Source organism: Ursus americanus, chromosome 36, assembly GCF_024610735.1.
Source record: "Ursus americanus isolate L20-20 chromosome 36, mUrsAme1.1.p, whole genome shotgun sequence".
NCBI classification, from domain to species: Eukaryota; Metazoa; Chordata; class Mammalia; order Carnivora; family Ursidae; genus Ursus; species Ursus americanus.
The window spans coordinates 11,256,361-11,283,930 of NC_142162.1; the positions used below are offsets into that span (position 1 = coordinate 11,256,361).

At 36.8% G+C, this 27,570-nt stretch overlaps 1 protein-coding gene across 6 annotated transcripts in view; it reads left to right on the forward strand.

Annotated features, from left to right (window-relative positions):
- Window positions 1-27,570, forward strand: part of TEX9 (testis expressed 9) — a 202,807-nt gene that overhangs the window by 117,512 nt on the left and 57,725 nt on the right. For 2 of the 6 annotated variants that reach the window (XM_045790237.2, XM_087859194.1), the window contains exons 1-2: window positions 22,306-22,450; window positions 22,554-22,645. In XM_045790237.2, the coding sequence (XP_045646193.1) occupies window positions 22,424-22,450; window positions 22,554-22,645 (119 nt within the window). In that variant the 5' untranslated portion in view covers window positions 22,306-22,423. Of the gene's footprint in view, window positions 1-4,016; window positions 4,050-18,736; window positions 18,810-22,305; window positions 22,451-22,553; window positions 22,646-27,570 lie in introns of those variants that run through there. The other 4 variants (XM_087859191.1, XM_087859192.1, XM_087859193.1 and 1 more) reach the window with 4 other exon arrangements.

The window sequence follows — 27,570 nt, forward strand, 5'->3', positions numbered from 1 at the left end:
CATCTTGCCTGGATATGAGCAAAGTGGGCTCTAAAGCCAGCAAAATACCTTATCCGAGGATTCAAATCAAGAAGATCTGCACTCCATTGAGTTCCCTGGTCAGAGTACACCCCCCAAATTGGTTTTGCAGATTAACAAAGGCACTGATTGGAATTACTACTTGGTCACTGCTGGTATGAACTCAGTCTGGCAGGATCAGTGTGCTGGTTGTTGCAAGCCTCTCCCTTCTTCTGTCACAATCGGATTCTGTTTGGCTAAGCCCCACAAATTCTCCTGCGATCCACGTAGAGTCGGATCAGAGTAGGGGCTTGCTTGAAATCTTCCCATGCATGTGCAATTCATTGGTCAGCTAGAGCTTTGGTATAATTTATATACAGAACTTCACTTCTTCTCTGATACTATTTCAAGTTATTCCAAAGTGGTGTCTGGTTCTTTAGACCAAAGAGACTATGGGTTTTCTATCAGTATTTTAGCCATTTTGTGCTGTGCCTGCAACATGGACGGCATTGGAGGAGATAATGCTAAGTGAAATAAGTCAAGAAGAGAAAGACAATTATCATATGGTTTCTCTCATCTATGGAACATAAGAACTAGGAAGATGGGTAGGAGAAGAAAGGGATAAAGAAAGGGGGGGTAATCAGAAGGGGGAATGAAGCATGAGAGACTATGCACTCTGAGAAACAAACTGAGGGCTTCAGAGGGGAGGGGGGTGGAGGAATGGGATAGGCTGATAATGGGTAGTAAGGAGGGCACGTATTGCATGGTGCACTGGGTGTTATACGCAACTAATGAATCATTGAACTTTACATCAAAAAATAAATAAATAAAAATAAAAAATTTTTAAAAATTCTGCATTGATAAGATATATTATGCATCTTATAGCACCATGTGAGACTACAAAGAGAGATAAATAGAGATAGAAATGTATACACATATACAGTTGACTCTTGAACAACATGGGGACTAGGGGTGTCAACTCCCCACACAGTCTAAAATCTGCATGTAATTTTTCACTCTCCCCCAAACTTAACTACTAGTAGCCTACTATTGACTGGATGCCTTACTAACATGAATAGTCATTAAACATATTTTGTATGTCATATGTATTACATATTACATTTTTATAATAAAGTAAGCTAGAGAAAAGGAAATGTTATTAAGAAAATCATAAGGAAGTGAAAATACATTTACAATACTGTACTGTATGTGTGTGTGTGTGTGTGTGTGTGTGTGTGTATAATGGCTTATCAGTACAGAATGTTCTGTTTTACTTATCGGCCATTAAATACACACACACACACACACACACACACACACACACTGTTGGGCCCTTGAAGAACATGGGTTTGAACTGCATGGGTGTACTTATATATGGATTATTTTCGGTCAATATATTGGAAAATTGTTTAGAGATTTGTGACAAGTTGAAAAAACTTGCAGACAAACCACATAGCTTTAGAAATATTGAAAAAATTAAGCCAAAGTTAAGCATGTCATGAATGCATCAAATATATGTAGATGCTAGTCCATTTTAGCATTTACTACCATAAAATATACACAGATCTATTATAAGAAGTTAAAGTTTATCCGAATTTATGTGTACATTTATGAAGTGTACATGGCACCATTCACAGCTGACAAACTTAAGATGCAGTATTAAATCATAACTGCATAAACTTAACTGTGGTACATACTGTACTACTGTAATAATTTCATAGCCACCTCCTGTTGTTATTGCAGTGAGCTCAGGTGTTGGGAGTATTTGCTTAAAATGCCATGTGATGATAATCATCTCTGCGTGAGCAGTTCGTCTCTCCAGTAAATCGCATATCACAGCAAAAACTGATCTCCTGTGGTTCTCACATATTTTTCATGTGCTTAGTGCAATACCATAAACCTTGAATAATACCATGGGACCCAGACAAAGTGCCACTACTGGTGCTGGAAGTCCTCCTAAGAAGCAGAGAAAAGTCATGACATTACAAGACAAAGTTGAGCTCCTTGATATGTACCATAGGTTGAGATCTGCAGCTGTGGTTTCTCACCATTTCAAGATAAATTAATCCAATGTTAAGGACCATTGTAAAAAAAAGAAAAGGAAATGCATGAAACCATCACTGAAGCTACACCAGCAGGTGCAAAAGCCTTGCAATTTTTCAAAATAGTTTTTAATCTCATATTGAAGGTGCAGCATTGGCATAAGAAAGGCACACCTATAGACTCTAATATGATTCAGGAAAAAACAAAATCATTATGTGATAACTTGAAGCAAAAGGAAGGTGAAGGATTTAAAGCTCGAGAATTTAATGCCAGCAAAAGATGGTTTGATAATTCTAGAAAGAGGTTTAATTTTAAAAATGTCAAGATAGCAGGAGGAGCAACTTCTGCCAACCAAGAGGCAGAAGACAAGTTCACAGATACCATTAGGAAAATAATTGAGAAGAAAGGATATCTGTCTGAACAGATTTTTAATGCAGACAAAAGTGCCCTATCCTAGAAAAAAAAATGCCATGAAGGACATTTATTAGTAAAGAAGAGAAGTGAGCACTGAGACTTATGGCAGGAAGGGATAGGTTAACTCTACTATTTTGGGCAAATGCAGTCAGGTTTATGATCAGGACTGCCCTCATCTATAAAGCTGCTAACCCCAAACCTTGAAGCGAAAAGATAAATACCAACTGCCAGTCTTTTGGTTGTATAACAAGAGAGCCTAGACAATGAGAACACCTTTTTGGGATTGGTACATCAATGCTCTGTCCCTGAGGTCAGGAAGTAACTTGCCAGTAAGGGACACCCTTTTAAAGTTCTTTTGACAGTAAACAATGCCCCTGGCCTCCCAGAGCCCCAAGAGTTCAACACTGAAGGCATCAAATGGTCTACTTGCCGCAAACACAGTATCTCTAATTCGGTCTCTAGATCAGGGGGTCATACAGACTTTTAAGCGTATTACACATGGTCCTCTATAGAAAAGATTGTCAAGGTCAGGGAAGAGCCTGGTAGAATATTATGAAAGCCTCAAGGATCACACCATTGAAAATGCTATCTTTTATAGAAAAGCTGTGAAAATCGTCAAGCCTTAAACATAAATCCCTGTTGTAGACACTGTCCAGATGTAGTACATGACGTCACAGGATTTACGACAGAGCCAATCAAGGAAATTATGGAGATTGTGGATATGGTAGGGGGGAAAGCTGTGGGGGTGATGGGTTTCAAGATACGGATCTTGGAGAAATTCAAGAGCTAATAGACACTACACCAGAGGAATTAACAGAAGACAACTTGATGCAGACAAGAGCTTCCAAGCCAGTGCCAGATGATAGGAAGATGTAGGAAAAGTGGTGTCAGAAAACAAACTGACATTAGAGAACCTGGCAGAAGGGTTCAGATTATTCAAGACTACTTTGACTTCTTCTACAACATGGACCTTCTATGATACAGGCACTGAAACTAAAGCAAACGGTGGAAGAAGAACTGGTACCATATAGAAACATTTTAGAGAAATAAAAAAAAAAGTCAGACAGAAATTACAATGTATTTCCATAAAGTCACAGCGAGTGTGTCCCCCCCAACCTCCTCCACTTCTTTTCCCTCTCTGCCACTCCTGAGACAGCAAGACCAACCCTTCCTCTTCCTCCTCCTCCTCAGCCCACTCAATGTGAAGATGATGAGGATGAAGACCTTTATGATGATTCGCTTTCATGGAATCATTATGCTGTACAGTCAATAAACTTTTCTGTTGTGTATGTGTCTTCATATGAAAACCTGATAACTATAGGACAAGAACTGTGTGAGACATTTTTGTGTCACCATTACCATCATTGTCCAAGTGTTTATCACGTAGAACAGAGCATGTGAGACTGGTATGGAAGTGGACAGCCCATCCTCACAGAGGTATAAGATGAGTGCTCGTTAATATCAAATTAACAATGTGTTAGTTTTCTTACTGTTTCATAAATTTACTTTCAAAGATTTACATTACCATGCACTATGCCTCTCTCTCTCTCTCTCTCTCATAGTTGGAGAAACTGCATATCAGCCAACTATCACAGGTAAGTGTTTTTTAAAAAAATGTAGCAATGTTTCTAATACTTGTATGCCATAAAAATTTTAAAACAATTTATTCATTAGTGTATAGGTTAGGCTACCATGAAGCAGTCATATTGCTGCTTCTTCATTATCAATGCATGAATCATTATCCCTGTAAATAAATACAAATTCCTTTTTTTTGATATTATCTTTTTAATATTCATGTCTAGTGCTAGTAACGTGTAACACATACAGTGTTTAATATCAAATAAGACAGTATCAATGTAGGTACTGACAGAGATGGAAAAGAAGTCCTCTTGTAAACAGACAATCTAAACTTATGGTATTGATAATGATAGTACAGTACTGTAAATGTTTTTTCCTTATGATTTTCTTAATAACGTTTTCTTTTCTTTAGCTTACTTTATTGTAACACACATACAAAATGTGTGTTAATTGACTGTTTATGTTATGAGTAAGACTTCCAGTCAATAGTAGGGCATTAGTAGTTAAGTTTTGGGGGAATCAAAAATTATACACAAATTTTCAAGTTTGTGGGAGATTGGCGCTAACCCCCACATTGCTCAATGGTCAACTGTGTGTGTATGTGTGTATAACTTATATATAAATAATTTTATTTAAATATAATTTATATATACATAATTTTTATGATTCTCTTCATGTTGGTAAGTGTGTAGTGTCCAGATATTCAAAGCACAGAGTTCAAGAGGACATGTCCAATATAACTGTTATGTTTAGTAAGCTTAGGAAGGTTATGGAGACAAGCAAGTAGCTTGGGGTCCTTGGAAAGGTTTTGGACCCAGCAGTGGGAATGACAATTAAAACAAGGAACTGAGGCAGAATCTATCCAGTTGAGCATTCATTAATGGCAGGGATCGGAGAAGAAGGTAGCCACATAGTGGGTCTATAGGCACCTGGAAGGTTCTCATTCCATTCACACCAATTTAAAATTATATTCACTTAGTCTGGAATAGCTTTAAAACTGGTTGTATCTGACCTTTAGTCTAGTGATCTTCAATGATTAAAGTTTGTTTCTGCTAGGGGACACATCATTCCTGTCTCAGAAATGTCATACATTTTGATTCATTTCAGTAGGTCTTGAACTTGTATTGGTCCTTAAAAGGTCCCTAGATACAGTGAAAATACCTGTGGAAAGGGTAATAGTTTAGAAGATAGTTAATTAACTGATAGCTAGCTGAGGCCAAGACCAGACAAGAATGGGACATAGGAGAAATGTATGGAATTGTTGAATCATTATATTGTACACCCAAAACTAATATAACACTGTATGTTAATTATTCTTGAATTAAAAAATTATAAGGATAGCATGTATGACAGTGGAGTGGGTATGATGGAAGAATAGAAACTATAAAACATTTCCATGGCTTTATGGAGGGTCACTGTTTGAGAAGATCATTAGTCACTTATCCCTTCATAAGCTTCTAAACCCCAGACACTCAGGGTACGATGAATTTTTTTCCTCTCTTTGATAAAAAGATGAAAATGATTTATGACTATGGACCATGATTCATGAGTAAGTCTTATTGATATTTTGTACACCTTTCTTAGAGAAATAAATTCATATAATATCAATAAACAGGCATCATCAGTGCAAAGTAACTTTGAAATTTATGCCAGGTTGCAGTTTATTGTCCCCAATAAAGGAAAAAGAGAGACCTGCTGAATAATCTGTCTCAAATGAGATAATGGGGTTATGATAGCACAATATCGCTGTTGAACATTTCATCCCAAAAAGTAATTACAAGAGGATTTAATTTTGAAGTAATATATTTCTGATGTGACAACAAATGTTTACTGCTTACCAGTAACCTGATATAAAGTGTCATATGGTGGGGCGCCTGGGTGGCACAGCGGTTAAGCGCCTGCCTTCGGCTCAGGGCGTGATCCCGGCGTTATGGGATCGAGCTCCACATCAGGCTCCTCCGCTATGAGCCTGCTTCTTCCTCTCCCACTCCCCCTGCTTGTGTTCCCTCTCTCGCTGGCTGTCTCTATCCTGTCGAATAAATAAATTTAAAAAAATCTTAAAAAAAAAAGTGTCATAAGGTAAGAATACTAAAACAGGAATAATAAACAAGAATAGAAATGCCATCAGCCACTGCCTTGCTAAAGGAAGAGTAAATTATTCTTGAAAGTTTATACATGGAAGACACATGGCAAAGCTTGAAGTAGGAATGCAGCAATCAACATCTGGGTATGCCTTAACACCCAGTCATTCGACACTTTCCAACTCACTCCTGCCTGAGATTCTTTTTAAACCCATACATGCTAACTTCTTGGAAATGAAGTTCATTCCTCAAAGTATTGAAGTTGCTTCCTTTTCAATCTTGTTCAGGTTAGAATAGGTTTAAGCTCTTTTACAGGGATACATTCTGACCAAGAGCTTCATTATGTACTTATCACACATCCTCTCCTACTCATCTCAAGTACCAGGGAGGGTAACAATAGTGTCTGAAGTGATTTGTCAACAAAGTTACATACTAGGACTTAGAGAAATCAAAGGGAAGCATTTTATATACCTCCACTTGGTACTTTAGCTGAAAAAAAAAAAACATTTTGAATTAAAGAAATACATGATGCCAAATAACATAGCACTTCTCTCTTTCACATGTAGGATATTATTAATCCAAACTTTGTGACTACATTTAAAATGGTTTTATGAAACCAGAAAATTTTTTGAAAATTTTATTTATTTATTTATTTATTTATTTATTTATTTATTTATTTATTTATTTATTTAAGAGAGAGTGAAAGAGAGCTTGTGCACGAGCGGGGGTGGGGTGGGGGACAGAGGGAGAGGGAGAAGCAGGTTCTCCGCTGAACAGGGAGCCTGATGCAGGACTCCATCCCAGGACTTTTTTAAGGGCACTAATCCCATTCATGAGGGCTCCACTCTCATGACTTCATGTAATCCTAGTTACCTTCCGAAGATTTCACCTCCTAACTATCATCACACTGAGGAGTACAGTTTCAATATATGATTTCTGGGAGGACATGAACAGTCCATGATAAATATATCAACAAATGCTACAGTCTTTTCTATAATATTCCTGATGTACGGTTTCATTTGACCTCTGTGTGAACGCTTATAAGTGACAAAGAATTAACTATCCTGCAAAATAGTCCATTTTAACCACTATAGTTATGAGGCCTCAGAGAAGGAGTACCTAACTAAATGTACAAAACTATGAATCATAGAGTATTTAAAAATAATCAGTATCTACCATCTAGTGACTGTCATAACAACACTACAATATGGTTTTTCCATTTTACAAATAAAGAAATTGAGGCTCAGGGTAGGTAAGTTATTCACCCAAGGTTGCACAGCTATTAGGTGGCAGATCCAGGAAAGCTCAGATCTGTCTGAGTCTAAAGAGGGTGTTCTTTGCACAATACCATATTGTCTTTCAAAATATAATTTTGCTTCTTTCAAATACTTTAAATGTCTGGATTACCAAAATAGTTTCTTAGCTAGAATCCCTGCACAGTTTCTCTCCTCCTGTTCATTTTATTCACTGCTTTGGGTGAATTTTCCTTAAATTTTTTTTAAAAGATTATCATACTATTCCCAGTTCCAGAGCCTTCTGTGTTTTCTGGTTATTATTTGCACCTTATTGCTCACTGTGTCTCACCATAGACCACCATTCTGAACACGCCAGTCTCCTCTTCCTTTCATTCCACATCCACATGGTTCTTTTACTTCTCAGTGCTTGCCAAATGTTATAGGTCCCTTATGGACCAGACCAAATCTCTCCTTCCCTAGGAAAGTTTGTGTTATTTTTCAAGAATTCCAGGAGTGTTCCCTTCTGGAATTCCTACAGTGTTGATTACACGCTTTAGCCTTTCCTTAATCACAAATTCAATCATATTGTTTGCTTGACTTCTGCAATTTTTCAGTCTCATTTCCTCCAACATCATTTTAAACATTTTATGAACTGCTAACATATAGCTTTATATGTAATGGATTTTCCTAGCCAGTCTGGTTTTCACCCCTGAAAAAGCAGGTATTTTATTTGTATGCTTTTTATATTTGGCTCTACACATAACATCAGAATAGGCTTTTTTTCCTTAGGTTTTGTACTTCTAGCATTTCTAAGGGTTAAATTTTGATCGTGAAGAATATTAGAGAAAATAAATGATTATCCTGGTTATAAAATTAAAATACTACTCTAATTTAAAAATTTTTGTTGTTAAAAAAAAATAGCATGGAATTGGGTCATAAAACCTAGCTTTCATCCCAGATCTACTGTTAATGAACAACGTAAGCTTGAATGAATTTTTAAATCTCTCTAGAAATTGATTTCCCTATTATTATAAAATGAGGGGCCTATACTAGATTATGTACTGCTATAAAATTATATGATTCTGTAGTATAATTTCATCCAAACTTTAAAAATACTGTATTTTAAATAGATTGGCATTCTGTTCTAGCTAACATTAATGATATCTTAGACACAATTTCCAAGTTGTGCTTGCTTTGTGTACACATTTAACTAAATGTGTAGCTTCCTCCTACCCATTCCCATAAGACTTTTATGTATTCCTATGTATTTATTAGCTCCATACTGTTGAGTCAACTGCAAATGTTTATTCAGGTCACACTCAGAATGATGAACTTTATTGTATAAAGATTCAGAATTCCCAACACCCTTTAAATTCCTGTTTGTTTTCACAATGTTTCCATAGCAAAACACTATGTTTTATACATTTTTATCACTGTGAAACATTATTTCAAAGCAGATGTGGTGGCTACATAGACTATCTAAACATTCCTGATTTTTTTTCAAATATTTGCAGAATTGAATATGGAAGACTAGTTGTGAATTTTCAAGTGCCATTCGAAGTAGAAGAAATCCAAAGCACTGTTTGTTTGAAAAGTTTATCACAAAGTACCTCCTATTTAAAAGTGACCCTGTGAGAGACGATGTGTGCCATCCATGACTTGACTTACAACTGAGTCTTTTAGTCACTTAGTAGATAGCAAGTATTATTGACAAACACCAGAAGATAGGTTTTATCAGGCAGGGCAGGGCTTGAGGAGATCTCTGTCACTTGAGGGATGACCGATCAAAGTATGGAACAGCTTTGCAACCAGATCTAATAATTATTGCACATAAACGTTGACATAAAGAAGATTTTGAATAATTACTGCTAATGCTCTGCTTTTGCTCAGGAAGGGTTATGGATTTAACACACTCTTGCCTGACTTAATCTGACCTTAATTACACTTTGAAGGTAGGAAACAGCTGCTGAAGAATACATAAAGAATAAGGGGTGCGAATGTGTCTTGTTGCTTGCTGCCAGTTGTCAATCTGTTGAGGAACGAGAACATCCAGAAATTATATCTCCCTCAAAATAGATGATATAACATGTTTAGGGACCCTAGTGAGATGGAAAGAATTTTTTTTGACTATTCATTATATGTATTCAGCATGACTCATAAGAAGTTGACTGTTCAGCAATATATTATTGTATAGCCCTAGATTAGTCTGTTTCTTAAAGCTTAAATTAAAAAATATTTTTTCTGGTAATAATTTTAAAGCAAACGATTTCAACAAATAGCTTTTACTGAGGCATCTGTATTTATCATAAAATATTGAAGAGATAATCCATGTTTTAATCACAGGAGCTTTTTCTATAGGTGAAGAATAAGTGAAAACTTTCCCTACGTGAATGTATGTCATAAAGTTCTTTGATAGCTGAAGCTGGAAAGCACGTTTAAAGTCTTTCTACTAAATGTATAACCAAGAAGAGATAAATTAAGACTAAGCTGGTTCTGTAATCCTCCCTCTGTCCTGACTAGACTGGCCTTGTGTTCTTTTTATCCACTTATAACTACTTTATACATTTTAATGTGTATTTGATTTATTTTATTGTTTGCAATAAATTTTTATTGTTTGTTGAGAAAGACTCAGAATATATATAAGCTTGTTTAATGAAATTAATGTATGTGCTGTTGTTTTTCATTCCGGTTATTTACCTTAAAGAAAGTCTGTTGAAAAATGAACAGTCACGTCCTAAGGATGCCAAAAAGAAATGTTTAGCTCTGGATATTTTTAATGAAAAAAAAATGAAACTGACAATTATTGCTCAATTCCTGATATCTCTATAGCACTACTGGGGAAAAATATAAAATCACATCAGCACTCTAAATTAAGAGAAGGCACTTTTGAAAGATATAATCTATGCTTTAAAAATTGTGAATAACAGCTTCTTTAAAATTCACCTTGGTAGAAAAGGAATCAAATAATTACTAAAAGTTTTTGACCATGATTGAAATGGTGATTAAAATTACTTACGTAAAATAAAATCTAATAAAAAGTGGGCAGGGGGAATCTAACAGAAAGAGATGATGTGGTTTATTTAAAATTTTAAAATTAGTTAAAATTTAAAGTGGCATATGTGAAGAAAGCAGGATGAATCAATTCAGTTGGTCAAGCCTAAGCTTCGGGTTTTTGGATATGGACTGATTCAAGAGAAGCATACAACTATCCTTTGGCACTAGATTCTTCCAACATACCGTTGACAGTAATTGCCTTCCACTCATTCCCTTATAATATGGCTTCTAATTCTTCACTTTACTATAATATCCTTCCTGAGGCCAGTAGCTTCTCTCTTGCCAAATCCAGAGGCCTCTTCTCAGTCTGCCTGTTGTTCAGTTTTTCCATGGCATTTTAGATGGTAACTTCATATTTGTTTCATTTTACTTTTAGAATTCTAAATATTATAAAAGTAGTATGTGTTCTTTGTAGTGAATTAGAAAATACAGATTTTTAAAAAAAAAGATATTCAATTTCCATGAACATTTTAATAGAATCTTTTGTTGTTGGGCATTTTTGTTTTTGTTTTAGTGGAATCTTTCTGGCTTTAAACACATCTATATACTTGGCATATTTGTATCCTGAGTTAGGTCTGTTGGGGTCAGATATAGGTGTCATTCCTTCATTAATAATCAGAATGTCTCTGGCTTTTATTGCACTTGCTTACAGAAGATACTATCCACTTCTGCAACGTCCTTCAAGTATTTCTGGGGCCTCTTAGGGGGTGTCTCTCCTGTATTTACAAACAAGTCTTATCTTAAAGGTATTGCTACTGTTCTGTGGGGTATCTATCTCCCTCCCATCAAGCCTCCTGGACTCTCCAGAAACCAGCTTTGGCTCTCTAGAGCCCTTGAATGGGCAAAGGTGGGCTGAGCTCCAGAAGTAAAAAGGAAGAGGAAAAGATAGACCAGGAAAATGACTAATCAAAAAATAGCCAAGTTAGTTATACTAATATTGGATAAAATTGACCAAAAAGCATTGTTGGAGATTAGATTATTACATAATAATAAAAAGTTGGTTTCACCAGGACTTAAACTTTGTTTGCTTCTCCCACATTTCAATTCCAAAATGTCCTCCTTTTTTCACATTTCAGTGTATCTGAAGTCAGAAGGCATCTTGTAGTTAAAGTCAGACAAGCAGCAGAAACAAAAAAGCTTTGCTTATAATTATCATTCACATTAAAACTTGCAGAATCGGTGTCAGAGGCATGGAAGAAAATTCTGACCAAAATAGTGGATCACTCTTAATAAATGCTGCATAACCCACACTTGATGATATTATATGGAGATAATACTATATGGACAAGGGTGGACATTGATGAATTTTAGTTGAGAAATGATTCCGACAAGTCAAACTGAATTGGAGGAATTTTTAGGAATATCTTAACCAATCTTTTTTCACACAGTTTTATTGAGAAATAATTTACACACTATAAAATTCACCAATTTTACTTGTGTAGGTTAATGAGTTTTGGCATTATCTACAGCCATGTATCCACCACCACAGTTAAGATTACAGAACATGTCCTACAATTAAAAGTTCCTTGTGACCCATTCCAGTCAATTCCTTCCTCCCACTTCCAATTCCAGGCAACCACTGATTTGCATTCATTCACTATTTAATATTTAATATTAATGGAATCATATAGTATGTAGTGTTTTGTGTTTATATATTTTCATTTGTCTTGGTTAATTATCTAGAGTGTTGTGTTATACGGTAACTGTTGGTTGAGACTTATAAGTCACATTCAAATTGTTTCTTATATGGTGTAAAGTAGGAATCAAAGTTAACTTTTTTATATGGATTTATAATTATTCCAGGAATTTTTTTGTAAAAAAAAAACAACTGTCATTTCTCCATTGAGTGCCTTTGTACTTTTATCACAATGTGTGGATCTACTTTTGGGCTCTCTTTCCTGTTGATCTACATGTCTGCTTTGTTGTTGTGGTTCAGTACTACAGTGTCATGGTCACTGTGGTTTTAATATCAGGTATTATGAGTCCTCCAACATTGCTGTTCTTTCTCAAAACTGTTTTGGCTACTATACTTTCTTCGTCATTTCGTATAAGTTTTATAATCAGATTGTTAATTTCTTTTTTTTTTTTTAAAGATTTTGTTTATTTATTTGACAGAGATAGAGATAGCCAGTGAGAGAGGGAACACAAGCAGGGGAGTGGGAGAGGAAGAAGCAGGCTCACAGCGGAGGAGCCTGATGTGGGGCTCGATCCCACAACGCCGGGATCACGCCCTGAGCGGAAGGCAGACGCTTAACCGCTGTACCACCCAGGTGCCCCCAGATTGTTAATTTCTACAAAAGTCCTGCTGGGATGTTGATTGGAGAGAATTGGTATTTTCATAATGTTGAGTCTCCTAATCCATGAATTTGGAGTAGCTTTACATTTATTTGGTCTTCTTTGGTATCTTTCACCAGTGTTTTGCAGTTTTCAGCATATAGATTTTGCACACATTTGGTAGATTTATACTTAAGCATTTCATGTTCTTTTGGTGCTGTTGTAAATAGTACTGCATTTCAAAATTCAATTTCCCACTGTTCATTGCTAGTGTTTAGAACTCCAATTAGTTTTTGTATATCTTACAACTTTGCTAACATATCTAAATAGTTCCACGGACTTTTTTGGGGTAGTCTGTTTGAAGTTTTTTCCAATAGACAATCATGTCATCTGTGAATAGAGACAGATTTATCTTCTCCTTTCCAAGACTGGTTAATTCACCTTATTGCACAGGATGGGACCTTCAGTTCTCCAGTATGATTATGAATGAGTGGTAAGAATGGAAATTCATGTCTTATTCCTCATATTAGGGGGAAAGCATTTGCTTTTTTATCATTAAATATGAAGTTAGATATAGATTTTTTTGAGATGCTCTTTGTCAGGTTGAAGAAGTTCCTTTCTCCTCCCAGTTTGATGAAAATGCAATGTTTAGTCTTCCTTTAAAAAAAAAAAAACCAACTCCACAGGCACCTGGGTGGCGCAGTCGTTAAGCGTCTGCCTTCTGCTCAGGGCATGATCCCGGTGTTCTGGGATCGAGCCCCACATTAGACTCCTCCGCTAGGAGCCTGCTTCTTCCTCTCCCACTGCCCCTGCTTGTGTTCCCTCTCTTGCTGGCTGTCTATCTCTGTCAAATAAATAAATAAAATCTTAAAAAAAAAAACACCTCCACAAATTAGGCATTATTAGTACTAGGAATTTTAGAGACATTATTTATTTAGACCTACATACATGTCTACCATTTTATATGATTAATATTCTTATGGCATCTCAAAGTGTTCTTCTGGTATGATTTTCTTTCTTCCTGAAGCACATCTTTTAGAAGTTCCTTTAGTATGTGTATGTGGGTGGTGAATCTCTTAGGTGTTATTTATCTGAAAATGTCTTGATTTCACCCTCACTCTTGCAGTGTAGCAGCAGTGAGTACACAGTTCTACACTGAAATTTTTTTTATCACTCTGAAGGTACAATAAAATTCTCTGGGAATATGATTAATGAAGAAGAAAATTTCTAATTGTGCAAAAAGAAGAGTGGGCTTATTGGGAAAATTAAAGAAATGAGTCACCTGAGTCTGTCTAGCTGGTTGGCTAGAAGTTTTAGAGGTCTGGCTCTACAATTAAAATCTTTGCTCGTCCTTTTTTTTTTTTTAAGACTTATTTATTTATTTATTTATTTATTTATTTATTTATTTATTTATTTATCTGTTTGACAGAGAGAGGGAGCACAAGCAGGGAGAGCAGCAGGCAGAGGGAGAGGGAGAAGCAGACTCCTCGCTGAGCAGGGAGCTCCATGCAAGGCTCGATCCCAGGACCCAGGGATCATTACCTGAGAGGAAAGCATATGCTTAACTGACGGAGCCACCCAGGCACCCCTAAAATCTTTGCTCATCCTGATTGTGGTTCTGCCCTACTTGGAGGTGGTTGTCTGATTCAAAATTAACAGCAGTGGAGCCAATTCTGGATCCTGTCTCACTGGTTAGAACTTCCAGGACAGTGACAGCATGTATAGTAATTTATAGTAATCTCCTAATAGCTGGGGCCCATTTAGTCAGCCTAATCAAAGGAGAATGGACTGGAATACTGTCCTGACATAGCATGCTTACTTTTCCTCATACGCCTTTACATCCTCCTCCCTTATCCTTTCGCATCCTCTTACTAGTCCACTCAGAAAATAAAAGTTTCTCCCACCCCATTTGAAAATGGGGGCTAGAGAGAAGGCAGCCAGTCATCAATGATTAATTGGTTATTAGTCATCCATCATACTCCATCCAAATTCTCATCATGAGGCTTACTATTCTGGGATTTCACTCATTATTTTACTGTCTTCTGGCTTCCACCATTGCTATTAAAACATCTGCTTTCAGTCTAATTCCTTCTTTGTAGGTTGTGTTTTTACTCTCTGGTTGTTTTAAAGATGGTTTAAAAAAATCTTTTCGTGGGGTGCCAGGGTGGCTCAGTCAGTTGAGCGCCTGTCTTCTGCTTAGGTCATTATCTCAGGGTCCTGGGATTGAGCCCCATGTGGGGCTCCCTGCTTAGCAGGGAGTCTGCTTCCCCCTGTCCCTCTGCTCTTCCCCTCCCCCGCCCATACTCTCTCTTGCTCTCTCTCTCTCAAATAAATAAAATCTTTAAAAAAATCTTTTGGGTTTTATAGCAGGTCTAAGAATAGATTTTTAACTTCATCCTCCTTGTGATATTCTGTGCTTCATGAATCTATACATTTATGTCTTTCCTAAATTCTCAAAAATTCTGAGCAATTAACTTATGTAATATTACTTCTCAACATTTAAAATCTGATCATTTATATGTCAGATCTTCTCTAACTTCTATAATTGTTTAACATTTCTTTTATATTTACTATGTCCTTATTCTCTATTCATTCTGGATACTCTTCTTAGATATTTTATGATTAACAAATTATCGGTGTAATATGTGACATTCGACCCATCCACTGAGTGTTTTTATTTCAACAAATATATGTTTAATGTCTAAAAGCTTCTTATGATTATTTGTCACATCTGCTTGATTGTTCCTGGTAGCTTTGTTGCTTGCTCATCACTATAACTTTATCCCTTATTTTAAAAAATATTTTCTAAATAGATATCCTGTATTTTACAACTGATAAAATTTTGATATCTTACTTTCTCAGGGGTTATATTTATTATTTCTTTTGATTTCTCACTCACGGTGACTTGCTTCCTTTATGCCTGGTGATTTTTGATGGTGCATTCATATTTTCTTGATCTTAATCCAGGAATCTGGGCTTCATTAGGGATATTTTCTCTGAAGAGGTTTTGTGTTTGATTCTGCTGGGAGCCTTAGGGCCATCACCAATTTGTAACTATTTTAGCTTTTATCAGTTAGTTGAGTAGCTTACAACAAGGGTCTCAGGTTCAGCTCCTCCATATTACTGTTGTACTAAGCCTTGTTTTCTGAGCACAGTTCTTTTATGTGCATTTTCTTGGGTAGTCCATTTTATTCTTAATTGCCTATTTGCAGAATCAGTTTTGTTTATTTGAAGGGGCAGAGAGCTGGAGTGAGAGATGTCAGGAGGACACAGAAATTTTCCTTACCGCTGCAGACTCAGCAATGCATATGTTTATTTGTTTGTTTGTTTGTTTGACAGAATCTGGTTGTTATACAGGGTGAGGTTGCCCCAGATGATCTAGCTCACAATTCTGCTAAAGAAGTCTCTTTTACTTTATTTAGAAAAAAAAAAGAGTATTTTTGCAACAGATATAAGTTTACAGAAAAATTGAGAATATAGTACAGAAAGGTTCCATATACCCTGCACCCAGTTTACTGTATTATTAACATCTTAAACGAGTATGGTGCACTTGTTAGAACTACTTCTTGACACATTGTTGTGAACTAAAGTCCATAGTTTATCCAGATTTCTTTGTTTTTTAACCTAATATATTTTTCTGTCCCAGGATTCTATATGGAATACCACTTTACCTTTTGTTGTCATGTCTCCGTAGGCTCCTCGTGGTTGTGACCATTTCCCAAACTTTCCTTGTTTTGGAAGATCTTGATAGTTTTGAGACGTACTGATCAGGTATTTTGTAGGATGCCCCTCAACTGGAAATTTTTTATTGTGGTAAATATATATACAACATAAAATTTACCATTTTAACTATTTTTTATGTATACAATCTGGTGGCGTTAAGTGCATTCATAATGTTGTGCAGTTGTGCAATGATCACTATTATCCACTTCCAGAACTTTTTCATCATCCCAAACAGAAACTCTGTACCCATTAAAAAATAACTCCCCATTCCCTCTCTCCCCATTCCCTGCTTACCTCTAGTCCATATTCTGTCTCTGAATTTGCCTATTCTAGGTATCTCGTATAAGTAGAATCATGTAATATTTGTCCTTCTGTGTCTGGTTTGTTTCGCTTCACATGTTTTCTAAGTTCATCCATGTTAAAGCAATTTTCCATGTTAAAGCAAATTTCTCTGTGTATATATACTACATTTTGTTTATAAGTTTAGTTTATTAGTTGCAGAAAGTTTGCTGATTCTTTGGAATTTTCTCCATAGATACTTATATCAAATGTCTTTGAACAAAGACATTTTATTTATTCCTTCCCAATGTATACCTTTTATTTCCTTTTCTTGTCTTATTACCAGCTAAGACTTTAGCTATGATATTAAATAAGAATGGTGAGAGAGGATGTCCTTGTTCCTGATCTTAGGGAAACTATTCAGTTTCTCACCATTAAGTATGATTTTAGCTGTAGTTTTTTTGTAGATGTTCTTTATCAAGTTGAGGATGTTTTCCTCTGAGAATTTTTGCTGAGAAATTTTCTAGCATAAAAATTGTTGGATTTTCTCAAAAGCTTTTGCCGCATCAGTATTTATGATCATATGATTTTTCTTCTTTATCTTCTTTATGTGCTGAATTATCTCAGTTTTAGAATGTTGAATCATTATTGTATACCTGGAATAAATCCCCCACTTGGCTGTGTTGTGTAATTCTTTCTGTACATTGTTGGAGTCTATTTGCTAATATTTGTTGAAGATTTTTGCATCTATGTTCATGAGAGATATCAGTGCATTGTTTTCTCTTCTTATAATGTGTTAAACTTTTCACTATTAAGGTAATGCTGGACTAATAGAATGAATTAGAAGTGTTCCCTCTATTTCTATTTTCTAGAAGACATTGTGGAGAATTGGTACCATTTCTTCTTTAAACATTCTTCTTTAAACATTTAAACTTCTTTAAAAAAAAGAATTCACCAATCAAACCATCTGTGCCTGGTGCTCTTTCTCACAAGGTTATTGACTCAGTCCTTGACTATTCAGATTATCCATTTCTCCTTGTGTGAATTTTGGTAGTTTGCATCTTTCAAGGAATTGGTCCATTTCATCTATTTTATCAAGTCTCTGGATATAGAGTTGTTTATAGTATTCTTTTATTATCCTTTTAATATTCATGGGATAATTAATGATGATCCCTTTTCCATTTCTGATCCTGGTGTTGCTTGTATTTTTAAATTTTCTCTGGATTGTGACATTTTGACATCTTAAAAAAATCTTTCTGCCTGTCTCTCCTGGGACTAGCCAATTCTTAGAGATAGCAAAGGGCTCAGCCAGGAGCTTGCCTTTGGTATGCAAACTAACCAATCCAGAATCATATCTCCTTTACCTGTCCCATACACCCCAGGAGGCAATATTCTTCTGCCTTAATTGTCCCTGTACCAGATTACACAACTAGGGACAGCCCCTGTGCCCCAGAGCCTTCTGAAATTACTCAAACTAGCCAATCCTAAACTGCCTTGCCTTTTCTGCAGAAACCCCAATAAAAGTTCTGACCTAGGTTTTCCCCCTTGCTTCTGTTTTCTGTCTTCTTACCACATGAGGCTTTCCTATGTAGTTTTTGTGGCATGCTGTGCCTTCTATTTCTCTCCTGTGTTTCTACTTGTAGTCACACCTGTCACATAAAATAACACAAAATAGGTAATTTTATGTCTTCTTTCTTTTTCTTTGGTTAGCATGGCTAGAAGTTCATCAATTTTGTTAATCTTTCCAAAGAACCAAATTTTTGGTTTCTGTGATTTTTCTCTATTGTTTTTTTTTTTTAAAGATTTTATTTATTTATTTCACAGAGAGAGACACAGCCAGCAAGAGAGGGAACACAAGAAGGGGGAGTGGGAGAGGAAGAAGCAGGCTCCCAGTGGAGGAGGGAGCCTGATGCGGGGCTCGATCCCAGGACCCTGGGATCATGCCCTGGGCCAAAGGCAGATGCTTAACGACTGAGCCACCCAGGCGCCCCGATTTTTCTCTATTGTTATCCTGTTTTCAGTTCCATTGATTTCTGTTCTAATTTTTATTTTTTTTAGGTTTTTCTTCTTTAATATATGCACTTAATGCTAAGTATTCTAAGACTGTTTTTGCTGTATCCAACAAATTTTGGTAAGTTTTATTTTCATTTTCACTTAGTTCAAAATGTTTTTTTAAATTTCTCTTGAGACTTCTTTGACTTATCTATTATTTAGAAGTGTGTGTTTTATCTCCAAATATTTTGAGATTTTTCCAGCTACTTTTCTGTTATTGATTTCTAGTTTAATTCTATTGCAGGCTGAGAACATAATTGGTATGATCCTGTTATAGATTGGATTGTGTCCCTTCAAAAGATATGTTGAAGTCGTAAACCACACATTCCATATCTGTAGGGGCTTGCCACAAGTGTGGGGTTACTGCCCCCAGGCATTCCTAGCCAATGGCATCACTACTGGTAGGCTGAGATTGACATGAGACAGTGATTGTCCTTGGCCAATATGACCACAGTCTTTGTGAGAAGAAATGCCATGTGAAGACAGAGACCCCTGGGGAGAACACTGTGTGATTACAGAGGCAGAAATTAAAATGATGCACCTGCAATCAAAAAATGACAGCAACCACCAGAAGCTAGGAAGAGGCAAGGAAGGCTCTCCCCTACAGTGTTCAAAAGGAGCATGGCCCTGCCAACACCTTTTTGGACTTCTATCCTTTACAACTGTGAGACAATAAATTTCTCCTGTGTTAAACCACCCAGTTTGTGATACTTTGTTACAGCAGCCCTAGGAAACTAATATAAATGCTATTAAATTTATTAATATGCATTTTATGGCCCAGAATGTGGTCTATTTTGGTGAATGTTTTATATGACATTGAGGGGAATGTCTATTCTGCTGTTGTTGGAGGGAGTATTCTCTAAATGTCAATTAGATCAAGATGATTGATAGTGCTATTCAGGACAATTATATTCTCTGATTTTCTGCCTGTTTAAACTATCAATTACTGAAAGGGGGTATCAAAATCTCCAAATATATTAGTGGATTTATCTTTATCTCTTTGCAGTCCTTTTAGGTTTTGCCTCATGCATTTTAACACTAAACTGTTTGGTGCATACATATTAAAGATTGTTGCATCTCCATGAAGTGTTAACCTCTTTATCATTATGTAATGCTTTTCTTTGTTGCTGATAATTTTCCTTGTTCTGAAGTCAGCTTTGATTGAAATTAATACGGCTACCCTTGGGGTGCCTGGGTGGCGCAGCGGTTAAGCGTCTGCCTTCGGCTCAGGGCGTGATCCCGGCGTTCTGGGATCGAGCCCCACGTCAGGCTCCTCCCCTGGGAGCCTGCTTCTTCCTCTCCCACTCCCCCTGCTTGTGTTCCCTCTCTCGCTGGCTGTCTCTATCTCTGTCAAATAAATAAATAAAATCTTTAAAAAAAAAATAAATGAAATTAATACGGCTACCCCAACTCTCTTTTGATTAGCATTAGTATGAACTTTTCATTTTAATAATTTATTTTAATTTTAATTTAATTCTAATAATTTATTTTTTTAATGTTTTAACAACTTGATTGATGTATTTCACATACCTACCATTCACCTATATAAAGTGTACTATTCATTGGCTTTTAGTATAGTCAACAAGGTTGTGCAACCATCATCACAATCAATTTTAGTACGTTTACATTACCCCCACAAAAAAACTTTGCAATTCCTTAGCCAATCCCCCATCATCTCTGAAACTAGGCAACCAGTAATCTACTTTTTGTCTGTATGTATTTTCCTATTCTGAACATTTCATGTAATATGTGGTCATATTGGAATGGAATCATATAATAATTTGTCTTTGTGAATTGCTTCTTTCACATTTTGTTTTCAAGGTTCATCCATATTGTAATATGTTTATCTGTACTCTATTCCTTTTTGGTGCTGAATAATATTCCATTGTATGATTATACCACTTTTATTTTCCCATTAATCAGTTTATGATCATCTGGATTACCTTTTAGCTATTCTGAATTATGCATCTATATAAATATGTGTGTACAACTTTCTGTGAAGGTATATATTTTCATTTTTCTTGGGTATATACCTAGAAGTAGGTTGCTAGATTATGTGGTAACTCTAAGTGCAACTGCCAGGCTGTTTTCTGCAGTAGTTGCACAATTTTATAGTCCCACCAACAGTGTATGAGGGTTTGAATTTCTCCATATTTCTCCCAACTTTTGTTATTGTTTATCTTTCACTGTATTTATGGTATCCTTTGAAACAAAATGTTTTTGACCTGATGATGTTTAATTTATTGATTTTTCTTTTGTGGCTTGTTTTTGGTGTTATATCTAAGAGATCATTATTTAATTCAAGGTGATGAAGACTTTCACCTATGGTTTCTTTGAAGAGCTTTATAGTTTTCTCTCTTAAGATTAGGTCTTTGATCCAGTTTGCGTTGTTATACGCAGTGTGAGGTAGGAGTCCAGTTTCATTCTTTTGCGTGTGCATATCCACTCATCCCAGTACCACTTGTTGAAAAGACTATTCTTTCTCCCACTGAATGGTCTTGGCACCCTTGCCAAATGTTGACTCTTGGCGAAAATTAATAAAAGGAAACTTTGTTTAGAATGGAGTGTGACCAGTAGGGGGAGCTCTCAAAGTCTACCACTTGACAATTACAAATCAAACAGGAAGAGACAGACTTGCACATGGATACACTTTACTATCCCAGTAGGAGGAAGAAGGGTGTTCCTCATACCCTGGCAACAGCCCAGCCAATAAGAGACAGCCACAACTCAGCCAATAAGAGACTGTTACAGCTCAGCCAATGGAAAGCCACTATACTTCAAACTCCCAGTTTATTTCAATGGACTCACTCTTGTTTATAACAGCTTTCCGAACATCCCCCTTTCCAGAATAAGAGCGGTTCTCCCTTTGTTCTGGGGACTTGCATATAGATCTGCAGCCGCTCGCTTGTTCCCGATTGCAATTCCCTGTTATTCCCAAATAAACCCATTTTTGCTGGTAAAATAACTGGCAGTTTATTTTTTAAGGCTAACACCCTAAATGTGAAGGTTTATTCTTGAACTTTCAATTTTATTCCAAAAGAGTTGGAGAATTTACTTACTGTGTTTCGGCCACAATCCTAATCACAAATTCACTTCACATTGTAACTCTGTAAGATGGGATCTATTCTTACTCCCATTTTACAGGTTAGGGAGCCAAGATACAGAGTGATTTACCTAAGACCATACAACTAGTAAGTGGCAAAGCCAAGACCTGAATTTAGGCTCATTGATTTGAGAGACCAACCCTTTAATCATGCTATAAATAAATGTGAGAAGTTTGAACTTAGAATTCCAAGGAAGAGTTCATTTTTTAAAAAACGGGTGGAGGTCGAAGTGGCCAGTAAGCTTGGAAAAGCACAAGAGTAGGGGCTTTACTAGCTTGCTTCTTACTGAGTTTTGGAAACGGTTGAAACCTTTCCAACCCCAACTTAAGAATTTGTAAGTCGACGCACTCGGTTGGCTTCTCTGGCTACTGGGGTAGCGCAGAGCAGGGGTCGCCCTTCGGTCCCACACTTAGAGCTGTGGTCCGCCCACTTTCCAGCCCTCTGGCCCCACCCCAGGCTCAGGCTGCCCTCCGCCAAGAGCCCAGGAGTACTCGGAGTCTGCGCCCAGGGCGCTCTGCGGTTAGCGTTGCGGTAAATCTCGCGGGAAGATGCGTTCGTTGCCTCGGTAACAGCGTCGCGGTAGCGAAAGATGGCGGGGCGAAATGTTCGTCCGCGGGTCAGTTCAAACAGACTCCCGGGTAGCGACTAGCTTCTCAGCGGGCCAGAGAACGAGGAACCTCATTTAGCTTCGAGTCTGAAAATCTCTTTCTCTTTTACAGAGACGGAGCATCTCAGGCACTCCGCTCCCGCCCCGTGTTCAGCAACCTGCTGCGTCTCGACGGGACCTCCTCGCCAGGGAGGAAGAATATAAGTAAGAAATTAGACCGTTCAGTTTTTCCTTCTTTCTTTTACCCAAATGAGGTTGCTTGCAAGTACTTTCCTGGTGACTGACTGGATCTTGGGGGTCACTTACTGTTCACCATTCTCTTTTCAATATCCTGTTCGCTAGTCTTCATCTTTTCTCCGCTAACTTCTTAGGTGTTTGAAAGGGGTGAAAATTTAGCCCGAGTAAACATGTTCATCAGCAAAATGATACTGCTAGAGGTGATTAGGATGGCGGGTATTGCCAATAGTTCAGTTTCTAGTTTAAGAAAATCCACTTAATTTGGGGCGCCTGGGTAGCGCAGTCGTTAAGCGTCTGCCTTCGGCTCAGGGCGTGATCATGGCGTTCTGGGATCGAGTCCCACCTCGGGCTCCTCGGCTAGGAGCCTGCTTCTTCCTCTCCCACTCCCCCTGCTTGTGTTCCCTCTCTCGCTGGCTGTCTCTCTGTCACATAAATAAATAAAAAGAAAAAAAAAGAAAATCCACTTAATTTGGAGCTCCTGGAGTTTGATTATGTAAATTTCTCATAGGCTTGGTTTCTAAATTGAAAGCGTGCTTCCTCTCAGTGCAGTTGGAATTCCCGTTCACATCAACGTTTGGTGGAGTTAGGAGGAGGCTTCCTTTCCTCATCTGCTCTCAGTGTAATTACACCTATTCTGACAACACGTGCTTTCATTCTTGGACCATTTCACTCTTCATCCCCCAGTTTTTGCCAGAGTATTCACTTAATTTGATCAAGTCAGTCCTTTGCCTGAAACTTTGCAGTGGTCCCCTGTTGCACTTTAGAAAGTCTGTTACATCTGGCTCCTGTGTCTTGTTTGATCTGGTGCCCTTTTTTTTTGCCTACCAGTCTCCAGCCTCGCTGGCCTTTAAGTGTCTCAAGCTTCTCCTTTGAGGGCAATCACACACAAGCCTTCCACCTGTAATGCTAAGCATGGTCTGCCTGAATTATGTTAGGCTTCCCAGTGACTCTGTTTTACTGACTTATTATTCTTTGCCGTTAGCACAATGGTTACACGTTCATTTGTTAGTGTACTTTTTGTCTCTTTCCTCCACTGGTCTGTAAATTCTTTAAAGTCAGAGGCCAAGTCTTTTGTCATTGCATATACCCTTACGAAATTATATTTTAACAACTCATTTTCTTTAAAATTTACCTGAATTAAAATTTGGGAAACATAGCACTGCTTCAGATTGTTAAACAGAGTTACCATAGGATCTGTACTTAAAATTAAAGCATATTTATTTGTTTATTTTTGTTTTCTGACCAGTTTATTTTTTTTTAATTCAAGTTAGTTAACATATAGTGTAATATTGCTTTCAGGAATAGAATTTAGTGATTCATCACTTACATAGAAACTCAGTGCTCATCCAAAGTGCCCTCCTTAATGCCCATCCCCCACCTAGCCCTTCCCCTCCAGCAAATGGCAGTTTGTTCTCTATATTTAAGAGTCTCTCATGGTTTACCTCCCTCTCTGTTCTGTTCTTATCTTATAAAATTAAAGCATATTTAAAGTTAAGATGGAACTGTACTGTCTTTTGATGAACTAGGCACTTATTTGCCATAGCATGTGGGAGGATAATCATTCTCTATTTAATGAAATGGGTCTATTAATCCAGTTCAAGAGTGTACCTAAGCAACTAATCTCTTGCCCTTACACAGGTCTGAATCAGCTGTGCCCAACCCCAAATGGTTATTTTTATTACCATATACCAGATAGCACCAAATAACTGTATTGGTTAGGTTAATCCATTTACTTACTTACGGGTATCTTTTGCACCTGGCTCTGGCGTGTTGTTTTGGTCCTGCTTAAAATCTTCTTAAAGACATCTACAGGAGCTGTTCTATTTCAGCAGAAATCATTTTGTGGTGCAGGTGGTCAGTTGTTACTTGTTCTGTTATCTTTACTCAGGTGTGCAAATCTGAGGCGTATATGAACGGAGTAGCTCCCAGGCTCAGCCTAAAGCTGTAGATTACATTTCTGCCATGCAGAAGAGTAAAATGTCCAGCCATTCTTGTAGGCAAGAATATGAGTTAATAATAGAGTATTATGCCACATGTTCTTCGTATTAAACATGTATGGGATGTCTTCAGTCAGCAGAACACAACACTTCCTGGGGATCCCAATCCAAAATCTTCTATAATCAGCTCCTGTTGAATATTTGGAGGAAATCATCACTATCAGAGAAGATGGATTACAGAATATGCTAATGGCTCAAGTCCATAGGTTTTCCACGTTTCATGCCTATGTTATAAAAGCTAAACAATAGGGGCGCCTGGGTGGCACAGCGGTTAAGTGTCTGCCTTCGGCTCAGGGCGTGATCCCGGCGTTGTGGGATCGAGCCCCACATCAGGCTCCTCCGCTATGAGCCTGCTTCTTCCTCTCTCACTCCCCCTGCTTGTGTTCCCTCTCTCGCTGGCTATCTCCCTGTCGAGTAAATAAATAAAAAATCTTAAAAAAAAAAAAAAAGCTAAACAATAAGTTTATGTGACATCTGTTTTAATGGTCTTGATAGCTGGTAGGGCAAGCCCCACCCCTCCCCACACCCCATGCCCATAAATGCCAGTTACATTGGATTTACAGATTAATTTGCAGAGCACTGGCATCTTTATGCTGTTGAATCTTTCCTTTAATGAATATGATACATTTCCATTTACACAGGGCTGGGTTGGTTTTTTTGTTGTTGTTTTTTTGGGTTTTTTTTGTGTCCTTTAATATTTTAGATTTTATTTATTTGACACAGAGAAAGAGAGAATACAAGCAGGGGGAGCAGCAGGCAGAGGGAGAGGGAGAAGCAGGCTCCCCACTGAGCAGGAAGTCCAATGTGGGGCTGGATCCCAGGACCCTGGGGATCATGACCTGAGCAGAAGGCAGACGCTTAACCAACTGAGCCACCCAGGCGCCCCTAGCGTCCTTTAATATTTTATATTACTACATCAAACTATCACATATATAATCTGTTTTAAGCTATCTTATAGTTTTTGTGGCTGTAATGAATGGCTTTTTTTTTTCATAACAGGCTCCACGCTGTGGAGCCTGAACTCACGACCCTGAGATCAAGACTTGAGCTGAGATCAAGAGTCAAACACTCAACCGACTGAGCCACCCAGGTGCCCCAACTGTTGCATGCTCCACTGACTGATTCAGCCAGGCCCCGTACCTTACATTTTTTATAATGACAGTTACATCATATGCAAATTATGATAGTGTTTTCAGTTTCTCATGCATCTTCTTTTTTTCTCAATTTAGTTAGGACCTCCATTGCAGTATGGAATAGAAAAAGTGATGGTGAGCAGCCTTATCTTGGTTATGATTTTAAGGAGCCCACTTAATTTATCACTGTATTTGAAGTTTGATGTAGAGTTTTGCTAGATTCTTTTATCAGGTCTAAGGACATTGTTTCCTTTAATTCCTATTTTGAATGAATGTTAAATCTTATCAAAACTTTTTTTCCCAAATTAATTTAGGTAATTAAATGCCCTCTCACACACACGTAATGTTTTAACATATTGAACTACTAAGCAGTTTTTTTATTTTCCTTTAAAGACTGCTGGATTTGATGGCTTCAACTTTATGTAGGTTTTTTGCATCTTTGAACAAAAGTGAGATTGGCCTTAGACTTCCTTCTGGTTCTTTTCTGATTTTGATATCAGTATTATCCTAGCCACATGAAATAACTGAATAGTTTTCCTTTTTGTTTTTTTCTGTTCTTGGAACCTTTTTGTAATCAGGGATCATCTACCCTTTGGTTAAAATTGTGAAATTGAGTATGATATATTTTTTTGAATGAATTTTTTTGCCTACCAATTCAGTTTTGTTTATGATTATTCATTTATTTAGATGTACTAGTGCTTCCAGAATAAATTTTGGTTATTTGATAGTTTTCTAGAAAACTGTCCACTTCATGTATGTTTTAAAAGGTAATAGCATAAATATGCTCTAATATGCTTATTTTTTTATTTTAATAATAGTCAATATTTTTTTAAATTCCAGTGTAGTTAACATACAGTGTTATATTCGTTTCAGGTGTACAATATAGTGATTCAGCAATTCCATACATCACCTGATGCTCATCACAACAAGTGCCCGCCTTCATATCCCCATCACCTGTTTCACCCATCCCCCCACCCCCTCCCCTCTGGTAACTTCTCTACAGTCAATTTGTTTCTTGGTTTCTTCTCTTTTTTTCCCCCTTTGCTTATTTGTTTTGTTTCTCAAATTCCACATATGAGAGAAATGATGTGGTATTTGTCTTTCTCTAACTGACTTATTTCGCTTAGCATAATCCACATCTTGCAAACAGTAAGATTTCATTCTTTTTTATGGCTGAATAATATTCCATTGTGTTTATGTGTGTGTATACACAGACACATACACGTTTTAAGTCTTGTCTGTAATCTTGTACACATCTTTTCGAAGCTTTACAGTATTATTTATTTTTGTCTTTTTATCAGTCTTGTTGGGAGGTTTAGCTATTTTATTGGTCTTTTCAGAGAACCAGCTTTTGATTTTGTTGCTAATCTATGTTATTTTTTTTATTTCATTGGTCTTTATTCTAGCTCGTCTAATTGTGGTGGATTTTTTTTTTTACTTTTTAGTTTAGTTCTAATTTAATTTATATTTAGTTTACTTTTAGTTTATTTCAATTTAATTTGTTTTTATTTTTTTCTTATTTTTTAATAAATACATTTAATTTCTGTAAATTTCTCTCCTACTATAGCTTATTTGTATTTCAGGAACTGTTTTGACATGTATTTCTTTTGTGGTTATTGAGTTTTAAATATTTTATGATTTTCGTAGTGGTTATTTAGGAGTTTTTTAGTTCCCAAGCATATAGGATATTTGCTTGTTTTATTTTTGTTACTTTAGATTTATTTTTAATTGCACTATGGTCAGATAATTATATACTACTGAT